The sequence below is a fragment of the Chelonia mydas genome, chromosome 11, assembly GCF_015237465.2.
Source record: "Chelonia mydas isolate rCheMyd1 chromosome 11, rCheMyd1.pri.v2, whole genome shotgun sequence".
NCBI classification, from domain to species: Eukaryota; Metazoa; Chordata; order Testudines; family Cheloniidae; genus Chelonia; species Chelonia mydas.
Window position 1 is genome coordinate 47,137,847 of NC_051251.2, and position 15,876 is coordinate 47,153,722.

At 38.0% G+C, this 15,876-nt stretch overlaps 1 protein-coding gene and 1 long non-coding RNA gene across 5 annotated transcripts in view; both read right to left on the minus strand.

Moving 5' to 3' along the window:
* Positions 1-6,333: 6,333 nt before the first annotated feature.
* NCKAP1 (NCK associated protein 1) overlaps positions 6,334-15,876 on the minus strand; it is a 112,587-nt gene continuing 103,044 nt past the window's right edge. For all 4 annotated transcript variants that reach the window (XM_037913195.2, XM_037913194.2, XM_037913193.2 and 1 more), the window contains 4 exons: positions 15,354-15,470; positions 11,753-11,862; positions 7,855-7,944; positions 6,334-7,272 (listed from right to left, as the gene is read on the minus strand). In XM_037913195.2, the coding sequence (XP_037769123.1) occupies positions 7,156-7,272; positions 7,855-7,944; positions 11,753-11,862; positions 15,354-15,470 (434 nt within the window). In that variant the 3' untranslated portion in view covers positions 6,334-7,155. The remainder of the gene's footprint in view (positions 7,273-7,854; positions 7,945-11,752; positions 11,863-15,353; positions 15,471-15,876) is intronic.
* Positions 8,156-11,746, minus strand: LOC122462285. Its single transcript, XR_006284756.1, has 2 exons — positions 11,060-11,746; positions 8,156-10,971 (listed from the first exon to the last, which is right to left on the minus strand). It is a non-coding gene; the product is annotated as an uncharacterized LOC122462285 (long non-coding RNA).

A 15,876-nucleotide genomic window follows, 5' to 3' on the forward strand; every position in this document is an offset into this window, starting at 1 on the left:
GATCCTCAGCTCATGTGGATCAAATGCTTCACTGAAGTCAAAGGAGATCAGCTGGTGCAAGTGAGTGAAAGACATGGCTTTCAGCATCAAATGAATTCTGACAACGTTATACTAATCAAAAAATATGAGATGCGCTTCAAATGGCTATTATGCAAACTTCTGCTGCTATAATCTTTGTACTGGAAGGCAAACTAGTATACTGCTGTGACAATGCAGGTCCAGATACCCCAAAGAGCAAGCAGAAGGTTCAAACCTCAAGAATGAGCAGTTAAACTAACTGATTGTAATACTGTATGATAGAAATGTATTGAGTAAGCTCTTATATGAAGGTTTATAATGTTCTCCACTTGATGGTCATTATGAGCTATGTATACAGCAGCGATAATCAGACATCAGTGGTTCAGGAGACAAATTAGTAATCAACATTACCCAAAAGAGCCACTGTAATGTGAATTCATTGTTTCATTTATATTTATAAAATTTCTCACTGCAAAATGACTGACCAAGTAGTCAACAATTGGTTAACAACATAGCAAAAGCATCCTAATTGGATAATAATGATTAGTTAATAGTTAAATCACACAATGTTTTAATATGTGCTGCAAAGAGCTGCAGATACGTTAAAGAACCACTTACAGCTCCCGCGCTTCAGCCTGAGTATCACTGGTATACAAACTATGATTATGAATCTATGTATTTGTGTATATAGAAAACTGGACTCATAACCTGTACCACAACTTCAACTACATCTCACAGCAGGATGGTGAGCAGTCAAGCAGGGAGTGGCACCTCCCAAGTCAGCGGTTCAATGAAAGGAGCTTCAAGTAAATATTGATTGTCCAGCCCAGGAAAAGACCATGATGGACCATTACAGTTAACAGAAAGACATTGAGACATCCTACCTATCTAGTCAAGAGGGAATTTCCCCCACTTTTAATAAACATCCATCACAATGAGACCGGGGGGGGGGGGAGGGGAGGGAAAAAAAGTCTTTTAAAAACAGGCTTGAGATGAAGGTTTTTAATCCAGTACTTGACGGACAGTCTTGAGGCAAGAGGCTGTCTGTGAATCCTGGATCCCTCCAATAGTGAGGGGGTGCACTGAGAAACTGTTTTAAGGCAATAAAATTCCTTTTCTAATACAAGTTATCTATTATAGAAACGTAACACCTGAAATTGCATCTTTATGTGTATTTACTATGTAACTTATACATTTGCTTTCCCTGTTTCATCTTTGAATCTCTGGCTTTTCTATTAAATAAACGTTTTGCCTATACTTTTCCCAAGCAGGTCTCTGGTGTGCAAACTGTGGTCTGTCCCCTGCAAAGTGAACTGATAATCGGGGGGTTGGTTCATGCCAACCAGAGAGGAACAGTCGGAGTGTCTCGTACTTAAGAACTCTGGGAGGATGAATTTGTGGAAACGATGAATTAAGTTAAACACATTTGACGTGATGCCAAATCCCTTTAATTAATCCTGATTAATAAGGGCAGATGGTTGTGTGGAGGGTATCACTAAACATGGCTGACAGCAACTTGCATTTGAAGGAGAGAAATGGAATTGTGTTCCAAACAGGATAAGCTATCTTCATGTTTCTGGGTGATGACCATAACTAGATCCATATTAACATCCCACAGAGTTGCCTACTTGGTCTTGACAAGCACAGCTCCCAACCATTATACTTCAGAAATGTGTGTTCTCAGCTCTTTTCTCATATATAAACCTAAAAACACTGGAAAAAAACCTCTTTCCCACTATGGCATGAAAACCATAAATATTCTCCATTAGGACTGCAGATGCGATTGCTAAGTCAAGAGGCAGCAATCTAGACTAATTCTCCAAAAAGTGCTGTAAGATGTCTTCACACCAAAGTGGTGCCTACCTAGGGAGCACCATAATGAGATGGGTCCAAACCTTGTGGACATCTGGATCCCTCCTAGCTACTCCTCTCTTCCACCACTGAGCCTTCCATGATCTCACCTTTCAAACACACACTACTCCTCACACAAAAGTTTTCTTATGTTTCTCTTAATTCTCATGTCAAGCTAGCATAAGGTGTATTTACAGTACACACTGCAAGATGGCAGGCACGCCTTTGAAATACAGATATTCCTGTCTTTCCTCTTCTCGCTTTTCCATGGTTTTGTAAACACATTATATGTTAATTTCTTCAACAGAAGTAAAGTAAATTTATATTTTAAAGTAACATTGCTATACCCCAGCAGAGCTAAACAGACTACCCTGTTCTCTGCTCTCTACACTGGCTTCCCATGGATTACTGGCTCAAGTTCAAGGTCTCAGTACCTGAGAACATATCCTACAAGGTTCTCTACTTGCCCAAGCCATGCCTTCAAGTCTGCACTATTTTTAGCAGTGTGGTGACCCTTTCCGCTCTGCAGGAAAAGACTAGCATCAGGGGATGGTTCCAGCCCTGGCAGTGTGGAAAGGCTCCCTGAAGCTAGAGCCTTTCCCCAGTGAGGAAAAGACTCCAGCAGCTCTCCATCGCTGGAGCCATTCCCCACTGCAGGTAACAATCCTGGCAGGGGGAAAGTCTTAGCCTTTCCTTGCCACAGTGAAAGGCTCCAACAGCAGGGAATTGCTGTGAAGCCTTTCCCCACTGCCTCGCCTCCTGCCAGTGCCTTTCACTGATACATGTAGCTACACACTGAAGCATGGATGAGGCCTGCTTTTCAGTGTGGCATGCAGCTACACATACCCTACATGCTGCCAAAAGTGGTGTGTAGAGTAGATGTAGACTAACACAAGGCTAAAGCTAGCCTGTGGTACTCTGAACTGCCTTCTCTAACAAACACGTAGCAAGATGTACATGTACATATATAAAATACCCCACCAAAGCAAAACACTACATTGCACGCACAATTCTCTCCCTTGGGGAGAAGAAAGAATGAACTAACCACATGAGGCAGATGCTCCTAAAATTGCTTAAAAATTACTGGAAAGCACTTAGATACTATGAGGTTGAGGGCAGTATAAGAACTTGTGTAATACCTAACTTCTGGAGCACTTTTCAGCCATAGATCTCAGAGGGAATAAAATGATTCCCCTTTTACAATTGGGGAAGCTGAGGCTCTGGAAAGAAAGTGACTCACCCAAGGTCACCCAGCAAACCAGTGGCAGAGCAGGAAATGGAATCCAAGTCTCCTGGGCTCAAGTGCAGTATACTAGGCCATAGAGACTAGGCTAAAACAGTTTCAGCACTGGCCATGATTCATGTACCTGTATGAGTCACACCATCCTCCTCTTCCTTAGACGTGGTTCAGTAAGCAAAAGCCAGGTGGTTGGGATAGAAGAGTGACAATAGATTTTATAGAGGAGTGACTAGGGAATATATTTTCTATTCAAAATCATAACTGCTCCCTTAGTCCTGCCTATTCAGAAACAACAAGCATGTAAAGACCCATAGGGAGGGATGAAGAACAAGGGTAATTAGAACAAAACAGTCTTACTGCTTTAAAAAGCCTGCCAAAGGAATCACCATGGCAGATCATTTATTAAGTGTAACAGACATGAATTATAGCAAAGAAATATTGTTGGGGCTTTACAAACCTCTCTCCTTAGACATAGCCAGCAATGTTTTCACCCAGGATGCACCTGCGGTTCTTGAGTGTGCCTTCTGGAACAGTCTGGTTACAGGCCATGCAAGAGTGTCTGATGCAGCATTTAATCCCCCTTGCCAGAGAATACTTTGGAGGTTTAGTCCCTTTGCACTGAGTAAAAACATGAACAGAAAACCTCATAGCCGCTGTGCAATTCAGCTGTATTAACATTGCTGACTTTGTGCCACAATTTGTCAAAGAAGGTTGTCTGCATTGAAAGAGCAATTTACCTTGTTTATAAAAGGCTGTTGAGTTTGGAGCCATCCACGACAGTTTGTGTACAGACAGCTTATGTTGCACACACGATTGTCACACATGCTTTGAAACAAAGAAGTTGCATTCATGGACTCAAATGTGATTGTAACAGCTTGAAGCACCAGAACTCATTTATCAACCTTCGATGTGCCTATTCTGTTTTTAGAAATCTGGCCGGGGGGAATAATTGATTAGAATTTATGCAGTTCTTGCAGAGAGTATTTGTGGTAGGAGACACATCTGGTTGGCTCAAGGACTAGAGCGCTAGACCATCCTAGAGTAATTCTAGTAATGTTGAATACTTGGTCTCCTGCAATTGAAGCCTCTTTCCTTACATCAAAGGCCTAACTTGTGGCAAAAATATTTTTTCAGATGAAGGGCATTTGGATAAAATCACATTTACTGCCACTGCTTAAATCATCTCTTTCAGCCAACACTTTCCTTTCAATTTCCAAACTCAAGTTGAACCATTTCTATTTCTTGAAGCAGGAGTCATCTTTGGCTATGTTCATGTCTGAGTGATGGAAATAATGGCCTTTTTATTGCCATTGCTATCTAGAATTTCTTTGGTGGTTGGGCCATTGTGATGTAATGATGACAATTGATTAAGTTTCCTTCCTTATTTTCAGAATCATCCTCCCTAATGTTGGTCTAACTAATAATATGGGAAGGTCTTTTGAACATATTTTCTTTGGTAGGAAGAGGTTTTTGCTTTGTTCCTTTGTGGTACTCTGTCCCACTTGATGTCTGTTCAGCACATTCCTTGTATTCTGTTGAAGTATTCAGGGTGCGGTGATGGGATGATGTTCCTTCATGCCCGAGTCCCCTTTCCTTCACATTGTGAAGTTCAGTGGGCAGGGGAGCATGCTTTCAGTGTTTACTTGTTCTCAGCAGTGCTTGGGAGAGTGGTCTTACATGTGGCGAGCCTTCCAGTCTTGGACTTATAATGCTGCCTTGCTGGGTTTGTGAGGTACTGAGGCAGTGTGGTGAGGGAGGTGTGCTCATAGAGAGTGCTCCATCAAGAGTCACAGACAAGCTGTAAACACCAGAATACTGCCCCGAGGGCCAGATGTTGGCAAGTCTAGCACAGAATGCAAGCTTGTTACCTGCCCAAAAAAAATTAAAATTTTCAGTAATTTTATGTCTGAGCATTTGCAGCTGGCAGGTGTGTAGGAGAGCCGCTAGAAAGGGTGTGGGCAAACCAGGTATGACTTCTTGGCAGTAAAATTCAGCTACCTCTGGTTACACTGGAGAAGGGACATGTGCAGTAGTCAGGACTAGTGAATGTTAGGATTTAAAATACCATCAACACAGATAAGTTGCCAACAGACCAGTAGAGAATTGACTAATTATCAAAGCAACCATTAAACATGCAAAATTCCCCTCCCCCACCGCCCCATACACAGCTAGGCTACTTCCTTAGCAGATTTTGACAGCAAAGCTTGAGACATGCAGGACCTGTTGTCAATTGAAAGATGGGAGCCCTTTTACCACAAACATACTGTACTTCAACCAAGAGCTATTTAAATTAATATTAGAACACAGAATTTTGATGTCTTAAAACTAGGGTATTTAACGAATAAGTTGCATCAGATCTCCCATCTAACTTCTTCATAAACCAATTAACTTATCTAACATTATGATACTATATAAGCAATATAAAAAGCAACATTTTTATTTCCCTACTTTTAAAAATAGATTGAATAAGTAATCAATATGGATGTAATGAGCGACCTCCTCATTATTTCTATTTCATCCCATTGGCTTGTTTTCCTTTGGACAGAAGAAACCATTGTAACTGATGAGCACACAACAGCTCTTTGATCACAGAAAAAGTTACCAGTGTGTACATAAGTTGTGTCCAAGAACAGGGGCCCTATACAATGTCCAGAGTCAGAGCTGTTGAGAACCATAATCTTTATGGTGCTGATCAAAGAGCAAACCATCTGGTCAGCTTTCAGACTAAATGAGCCAACTCTATCCTGCATGCCAATTTGCATGACTGACAAAAACAGATCTATTATATATCTGTCTTGTTCAGTAATGTTTGATGTCATGGTTTTAGCAGCATTCTCTCAGATTCTACAATTATTTTAATTTTTACTCTTTAGAAGGGCATTCTTTCCCTCTCTAGGTGCAACTGGTGTTGGTATGCACCAGAGATACACTTTTCTTGTTGTACCTTGTAAAACGAAAAGTTGAAGGTCAGTGGCATTCAACTGAGGTTTCAGGTGTTTTTAAAAATTCCTTCCTCTGAAGTTTTTATAGGTTATCTACTCTACTGTAGAGCTCTACACAAAGCTGAATATTAAAAAGTCTTAATCCTTCCAAGTGAAGGGATGATATTTAATCAATTGAGAATGGCAAAGCAATGCACAAGATCCGTGTTAAAACTTGTTGTGCTAGGATAAATTAAGATTTTAATTGTAATTTTACATTAAAAATAATTCACCAACATGTAATACAGTCTAGTGTTTATTGTATGTTATGGAAGGTACACTGGAATTTCAAAAATTTAAAACATATAAAAAGTGGTTAAGGGCTAACATTTTTTTATCAACACCTGATAAATGTGTAAGAACGTTTATTATACAGCAGGGTACAATGGTAGTGTTAATGCCAACAGGGCACCATGGAAGTTAGTCTAAAAATTTTCCCCACTTTGCTTTATACAAACAACATCACTTTGCTGCTGTTTAAGAAGATCGGGAGAGGACTGCTGTCTAAGGATAAGCAGTCCTAGAACATTTTTAATGTTATTTAGTGTCCTAGTACTTAGATTAGTGAATGTTTCAAAATAAAGGAAAGTAGAAATGTTGTAATTACTTCACAGAAATGCACATCCAATTCTTGTTTTCAATAAGAACAATAGGTACAGATTATAACTTTCCCTATATGAAATAATTTACACACAGAGGAAAACTAGAACACTATCTAAAATAATCACTAAATACATTTTTCTTCTTGGAAATAAACAAGCAATTATGGTTTTGCATGATCAAATATCAAAAACATATAGCAGAAGTAGTGTTTTTCTTTTAAAGATAACCGATACTCTAAAAATAAAAAAAGGAGTATTTTCCATGAATGTGCAACCTAAAATCAACCAAGCTCATATTGTAGTACAACCATATTAAGAAACCACGGATCAGAAATACAACCTTATGGAAGAAAGTTTATAATCCACAAAACTGTTGGTCAGGCCATAAAGTAAAATAGCTCCACAGTTTACAGGTAAAACTGAGGCAACATAGATGCGTGCTAAGTCTTCAGTCAGTCGATATTTATGTAGAGGCTGTGACACTTTGTTTGTAGACAGCATGGTATGCGTTTCTCAGCAAGACATAAGGGAAACAAGACTCCAAAAGATCCATGGTCAGGAACGGAGACTCCTGCACAATCTGAAAAACACCAAAAATGTATCAAGATTCTCTAATGTTCAATGATGAGAATCATCTACATCATTCGATTAATACCAGCCTGCACCACAACAGCATTTATATTTCTTCGGCTGAAAAGGGAAATACTGCAGCGTGTTCATCCCACAAAGTCCTTTCAAGTACAACGTTTAAGCAAACATACAAAGCTTTTTAAAGCTAGTTGCAAATATTTCAAACAGGCTTGTGACACTAAAATAAATGCTCAGAGCAGACTGTCTCATGGGTTATCCTCACCGTTTAATTTGCACTAATTTAATGTGACATCAATATAGAGCTGTATCCCCTAATCAATTGTGAAAGTTACTTGAATACTGCTATAACTTTTTCTGGCATTTGTAGACAACACAGAGAAAGATAATACTCAATAGTAAAAGAATTGTGCAGAGGGACGGGAGAAAAAAAATCAAAAGGACTTCAGTTCTTCATGTCATTCTATTGTCATGATGTCAAAAAGTATTTCTATTGGTTGATGAGTTACAACAGCAAGGGTGTCTGTCAAAAAGGCCTTTGTTGTTAGGAATAACAACGAGCATGAGAACTTACCATGTCTAGCAGTAAATAAACAGATTCTCTGTTCCTTGTAGTAGTTTTGTCTGTCTCCTGACCAATTTTCAGTAGACTAGATGATGCAAGCTACAAAAAAATTATTGAAAAACGATAAACATTTTAAAATATATCATATCATTTTTGTGCTCTACTTTAAGTTGATCAATTTTTGCTACTTTTGTTAAGTTTCTTTTAACTAATCTCCCTAACCAGTGTAGTTATTAGTACAACAGAATACATAATGGAAAGGAAGTACCATGACTACATTACAAGCATGCTTTCTGCATATTGTGTTTTGCTCTGCTAGGCATGTGCCTTTTTTGTAGAAATCAAATCTGATTACCAGTGCTTGACATGCGTATTTGAGGGGAGAAAAAACAACACTATTGCACAGAATTTCCAGGTGAAATCCTGGCCTTCATGAAGTCAGCAGTTTTGTCACTGACCAATTTTTTCCTTCCAATATGTATGCACGTTTACTTACTCTTCTTGCATGATCAATACAAATAATTTTTTTTAAATTTATCATTCCATATCCTGGTCCTGATGTGGTGGAGATAGAAAAAAAAGTATCAAATGCTCAAATTCTAATACTACATATAATTAAAGAAATGCATACATTATTATTTTATGACAATGGCGGGTTAAAGTGTAGGCAAACCAAACTACGTGTTTCTGCGATAAAGGCCCAGATACAGCAAAAATCAAAGCCCCCACTTAAGTCTTTGCAGGATCAGGGCCACAGACTTCAACAAAATATTTTGATCAGAAATGAACTGTTAACTTTATTGTCATGAACTGCAGAATACACAAATAAGAAATAAATTTGTTCAACTTCCAGAAGCAGAATTTTCAAGATTAGTACATGCCAATGAAACAGCAGTCCCATGCCTTATATCTGTTCACAAATCTAAATTTCTGATTTGGAAATTTTCACTTTAAAATATTCCTGAAGACTGAATCACTGTCCCTTACAAAAAAAGAGTTTAATAATTTGCCAAAAGAAAAAAAAAAAGTTTATTTTTAATCTAAGGGATAGTATTCACATTTCAAAAAATCTTTTAGAACATTCATATTCTACATTATGACATATTTAATTTCAATGGGCAGGAGCAATTAGGTTATCTAGTACATTCCTTTATCAGAAGATAATTATTTCCCACAGTATATTTTCTTGAGCTCCAGGCCTTCTCAAGCTAATTGTGAAAAAAAAAATTCTTTAAAGATAAGAAATTGAAAGACACCAAGTTGAATAAAGTAAGGTCAGTGACTACACTACTTTAATTACAGTCTGAGCAGTCAAAGAAAACACATGTACCATCTAGATCACATGATCAAAAATGAAGTTCTTGCAGCAAAAATGTTTTTATATCACATGAAACTGCACTGTTTTCCTTTGCTTGTCAAGCACATACAATTTGACATGACCATTTTTCTTTTCATGTTTTGCTAAAAGCAGCTGTGGCAGACAATATCAGCTCATGAGGTCAATGGGTTAAGATGCTTTTTTTCCTTCCATAAAGTAACAATGCATTACCAGAAGTGAGAATTTTGCAAAAACTGCCTACTATACCTCTCTAACTGTTAAAGATAAAGACAGATTCCCGCCTCCCCACATTCACACAAAAATATGTTTAATATGCCCAAGTAAGGTTGTCATTTCTGTCCACATTTCTTAAAGTTGGCCACCCAAAAACAAAGGCACTCAAAATCACTGGCTATTTTTGAAAATTTAGACCAGACTATCTACTTGGCCGTCTGTTATTTTAACCGTATGTACCTCTGAAGTACTGAGAGCCAATTTTTAAGTTGAATTTCTATTTTAAAAACACAATGAAATATGCTAAAACCCAAAACCATAAACCACAGATTTATGTATTTGACAAGTTACAAAGATCTGATCCTAAAGCAGATAAGTGTTGGAGACAGATTTTTGAGCATGATGGCGAGTCAGGTCATTCCGGATTAATCTAGATATACTAAGCCAAAACATTACATATCACAGATATGACCTGGATCTCCAATTCACACTGAAGGCACCACTAATTCTCTTACACAAGTTTTCTTGGCTGTCTAGAGCCCTATACTCCACCTAATGGTTACTGCACAAACAGAACTTCAATGTCAAAAGTACAATCCAAGAGATACACCAAGTCAGCTAAGGTTACTTGTTATGACAGACTAACATATAATAAACTAAAAGTACAATATATCTTGTGGAAAATCTCTTGGAGCTTCATAAGGATATAAACATTGATTTCACATACACTATACTTAACTGTTTCCGATCTTGCATTACAATCTAGAAGATCTCTACTCTATTTTTAATAGACACACACACACACGTAATTACAGTATATATACACACACACTACAAAAATGCTACATGCGTTTCAGGCTCAAGTTTAACTTTCATGTAACAGCATATCAACTGACCGATGTTTAACCACCTCTTGTAATATCACACATTTAATCTATACACATCTAAGTCTTTGTACTATTCATTTGCATTCTGTGTATCAAAATTAAGACAATTTATAACAAGTTTAAATATAAATGAGAGTAAAATAGTTAGTTCCTTAAAATTACATTTTCAATCTGAATTTTGAAAGTATCTGCAGACCACTAAATCAGAGATTAACTTCTTAAGAATAAAGTACAACTAACCACTCTTGACACAAAGTTTAAGAAAAAGGATAGATCTTCAAGAAATCCTTACGGACTAACAAAGCTGGGCAAATAACTGATTTTTTGGTTTGGCCAGCAAACTGAAAAAGTCAGGAAGATAACTAGGTTTAGTTCTAAAAAGTCAGCAAATTGGAAAAGTCCATTTCAGGGTCAGCAAACATACACCCATATACGTCTGAGTACCTTTATAACCTTTGGCCCAGAGGTTACAGGCTTTGCCCAGGATGTGGAACTCCCAGGTTTGAATCCCCACTCTAGAGCAGGGACTTGAAATCAGGTCTTTCCCTCAAGCTATAGGCTATTCTAGAGCAGGTTGCTCTCAATCTCTCCTGTTGAAACTGCTCCACTTTGTACAAATTTTTAAATAGTCACTGGCCAAAGAGAGTGATGATGATGAGTCTATAGTCTAGTTATTAAGGCACTCACCTGGGAGGTAAGAGATGTAGATTCAAATCCCTCCTCTGAATCAGGCAAAAAGATCATTAGCCTATAGCCTGGTGGTTAGGATGCTCACCTGGGAGGCGGGAAATCTCATTTAAAGCCGCTGCTCCAGAGTGGAGATTCAAACCTGGGTCTCCTGCATCCCAGTGCCCTATGCACTTGACTAAAGTTAATAAAGGGGGGCAGGGCGCACGCACACACTCACTCTGCTGACTCTGAAAAAACTTTTTCCAGCCAGAACTATTGAGTTGAATTAGCAAATGGTTTCAGATCCACCAAAATGGTATTTTTTGGTGAGTAAACGATTCACCCAAAAAATGTCACCCAGCTCTAATGATTAACCAACTGATTGTGTCCCCATATCTGATTTTCTCCAAATGAAAATGGAAACTGTGAAAACACTACTGTGGATAATTTAGCCTTCTTCTCTTTAGCTTAAGACCAAAGGAAAAATAACTACCAATACTAGACAAAGTACATATATACTGTTACTTAAGAGACAAACGGATATTGCAGATCAATTGAAGTCATTTCTATTAAAATCTTTATAAATGTAATGGCAACGAAGATTACTGTAGCACTCTATACTATGCATGGGGAATACCACAGTCATATCGGTTTGCAAAGGCAAAATGTTGAGGATTTTAATGGTGACCACTGTACATCTAAAAGCTACGTCTGAGTTGCAACAGAGGTTTAGGGTTTTGCTTTGGTTTTTTAGGCTGATTTTTGTAGCAGTCAACCCTGGTTATCAAATTGTACATACAGCCAAAAATTCTTTAAGACGGTCTTCAATGCTTCCCTTGTGGATGGTAAATAAGGCTGCAGCAATCTGGTTGATAGCTTTTGCCAGGCAATGTATGTTGTTGCAGTGCCCTAAACAAAAACACAGACATGTTATTACTTTAGCAACACTTCTCAAAACCAAATGATTCTTTGAATGTTTTAGCTGACAGGAACATAATTCGTAACTGCAACAGGGTCAAGGTTTTGCAGTGAACTAACTTGAAATGTGCTAGCAATTGTGGTGAGTTTTTTGGACCTCCGGGCCACATTCAGTAAAAAGCTTACAAAGGAAACATGTTTAGAATTAATACAATGAAATACACTATTATATTTTACTCCCATATTGCAGGTAAGCCGCATGTAACATACTAAAAATAACAGAGGTTTATCACAACAGAGGCCCATCTTATGCAGCCATTGCAAGGGTCATTAAAAATCACAAGGTGAGATGATTTCAGGTGTTTAAAATATTATATGGATTGAACAGGAGATCATATACATAATCAAAAATTCAAATCCCCTCCCTCCTAAGGGCTATGATTGGGAAAGATCCCAGAGACTCTTGGAATGAAGGGAACAGCCATGTTTTGGAAAAATACTTTCACTTCTGTAAAAATGAAAGATTTTGTAATTAGCTGGGTATATGGACATGTACACACAGGTGTCTTTCAGGTTCAATGAGCACAGGATTTATTCATTTTCCATGTGGTGGTTGTGGGGCAAAAGAGATCTCTTGAATAAAGCAGGGGAAGGACCTCCATTCTAAATCTGGATTTTACACACATCTGGAGAGGAGACCGGTTCAGGATAGAGTGTAAAACAGACTGTCCTCTAAAACTTTGTCAGTAATTCTCTGATGGGTGAACACTAGTAACAGCTTTTGGAGTGAACAGTTTGCATGTCATACCCAAGAGAGATTGCCTCTTCTCTGACTTGAGTGAAATAAGTGAAGAGGCAGTGTGGTAGACAGGGAAGGAGAATCTGACTGTGACACTGGCATGAATGATCTCTGCTCATCTGTCAGCGGGTGACTGGTCCAAGTTTTAAGGAAAAACTAATCTCTGGCAATTAGCTTGAGATTTGGCTAACTGTCAAGATCTCAGTCTTCTGTTAGCAGGAGCAAATATGAAGGTTACTTTGGGTCTGGCTCTCTGCCAGGAGACATAGAAGGAGCCCTTGGTCTTGGATTAACAAATGGCAGACACTCAGATATGGCTAGAATATCTTGAAGTCTGTATTTTCGAGATAACATTTTCCCTCTCTTTTCCTTGGCTTGGGAACTGAAGCTAGTTCAACTTTTTAGATGGCCATAATCCAGGATCTTGCCAGAGTTTAATGACACTAAAAGGAGCACAGCACGAATGAGATTGAATATATAGCTTACGTCCAAAGCCAGATGCTTCACTTCCGGATTGTAGAACACAGAAGGGGAAAAAAGTGATAAAAGAAGGGACAAAAGCCATCTAAAAAGCGTTGTGTCCTGCTTTTAGCTTTGACTAACTCAGATGTAGTCACCCAAGAAAAGGAAGCTCTGTATATCCAAGGCAGGCCATGGAGGCAGAGTCCCTCTCTTCAAGGACTGCTTGTCCACCAGGTAAAGGTTATTTTTGTCAGGGGGACAAATCTCCCTCTTTTTTGTTCAGCCTCGAGACTGAGGCATCCACCTGAGCCAATAGCAAATTTGATGCATTTATCCTTCTGATCTTGTACAGTCAGTGGCAAGTCCTGATATAGACTTTTTTTGTGCGCTGGGTAGGATCACTTAAAGGGTCTGGGAAAGTTCATGCACTTCTAGCTTTCCCCGCTTTAAAGGGTTCCTCTTCGGGCCAGCAGCTTTGCCGGACTCCTTGTCAGAGCTACGAAATGGAGGAGTCAGACTGCCACTGGAAGAAAAATTGGTGACAGAGGGTATTTTCTAGTGCAATTTATTTATCAAAATGTACACAAGTCCTGTTCATCTTGAAGAGAAGTGATCAAAACTACATACAAGCCACTCCACTTACAGAGACTGCAGCTAAGACAGACAGGCCTGTCACCATGACTCAGTTCCCTTCTCTGGTTCTTTATCTGACTCTTCTCTTTTAGGACATTTTCTGGTCCTCTCTCCTGCCTGTGCTCTGAACATTTAATCTGGGGAAAGTTTCTAGCCCTTAGTGGTTTTGAAAAAAGCCTCCCAAAATGGAAAGCAACGCACTTTTGTCTTTCCAAATCTGCAGATAACCCTCAGAGCTACTGCTTCAGGCTATGAATTGTTCCCCCTATTCATCTAAATAAAATGTTCACATTTAAGTTTGTCATTAGGCTACACTTAATTTCTGTTCATTACAGATAATCCCAGGAAAGACAGATTTATGTGCAGAGCTCAGACTATTACTCTACGCTTACTATCTAAAAGTTACAGTGTACATACCTATACACCTGGACGATGAAAGAAAATATGTCCCTATCAAGGAAGTTAACATTGTTGAATTAAACAGAAGCTTGAAATATAAATTTCTACAAAAATGTGTGTACACACAGTAATACATGGCAATTGCAATCTTAGTCTGCACACTTAATCGTTGTACTGCACAAGTGACCAGCTATGCCCACAAAGATCTGAAACATGGGATCTTGTGCATCTAAATTATTACATAATATATTTTCTTTAATTTGAAATTCAAAGCTTTAGAAATTTTGGGCTTTCCCCTGCTGCTTCTAATAATTCTGGGAAAGCTGGGGAAGGAAATGATTGACAAGCTAGATGTCCTATGTTAATTAAGCTTTGTCCTGTGCAGGATATAGAGCAGATTCTGGTAAAGACAAAGAAAGAAAACTTAGTGGGTCAAGTGAATGGACACAGACTCCACATATTCCTATTGAAAAGTGATTTGTGTGTGTGTTGGAGCAGTTTTGACAATCTTTTCTATTAAACTTAGTTTTGTTTGAAAGAGTTAAACATGTTTTTTTGTGGATTACAAACAAAGAATTTCCTTGAGGCAAAGATCTTTATCTTTTAATAAGAAAGGAAAGTAGCAAAAATTCCTTAGAAGATGATTCTACTTACAATTTATTCCTTCTAGATTTAAAAAAAAAAAATTTTTTTTAGTAGCTGAGATATTAAACCATTAAGTCATATGAATAGGCACAAATCCAATGTAGCAGTAATAAATTAACAGTTACTAAAACAACACATATGCTAATCAATATAAATGCTTAGACTAATCAAAATGGAAAATATGTTTTAGGTCATCTGCTTTGTGTGCGAGTTAAACATTAACTCCTAAAGTCCATATTTTAGAACTGCATCTAGTCTTCAAAATTTCAAGTGGATTATATTCATTTTTAATACATCATGTTTCAAAACAAGATTAAGGTAAATGGTTTTAAAAATTTCTAATCATGTTTCTGTTGTGATTTAGATTCAGTTCAACCTGACTGTTAGAGCCATCCACCATAAAGCATATGATAATAAAATAAATACATTTTGCTATTCCAAAGAGCAAGCATTTGAGAAAAAAACACTTAAAAGATTAACAATCAAGGTATTTCAACAAGAACATATTCAGACCAAAAATTTACCACCACCAAATAAATAATACCTTCAATGGCAGGGCTATATTGAGACATCACGTTACTGGCCAAAGTTGGCAAGGACACTGCCACAAAGACCATGAGAAGGCAGGCAATTTTATATTCTTCTTCTGGACTAATATTTTCTGAAAATAAGAAGAAAATTCTTCAATTTAAAAGCTACTCTGAGATTTATCCCATGACAACGGAACAGAAAGTTGCCTTTTTGGTCTGTCGTAATTCATGTCACATTTTCTGAAATATTATTGCCACCACCTTTAATGAGACTATAAAGTTAAAAAAGTCAAGTAGTGAATTGCAGTATCTAGCATACTATTAAAGGCCAGCATGTATTGACTAACTGATGATAGTAAAAAGAAAAAGGAGGACCTGTGGCACCTCAGAGACTAACCAATTTATTTGAGCATAAGCTACAGCTCACTTCATCGGATGCACTCGATGCATTGTTAGTCTCTAAGGTGCCACAAGTCCTCCTTTTCTTTTTGCGAATACAGACTAACACGGCTGCTACTCTGAAACCTGATGATAGTA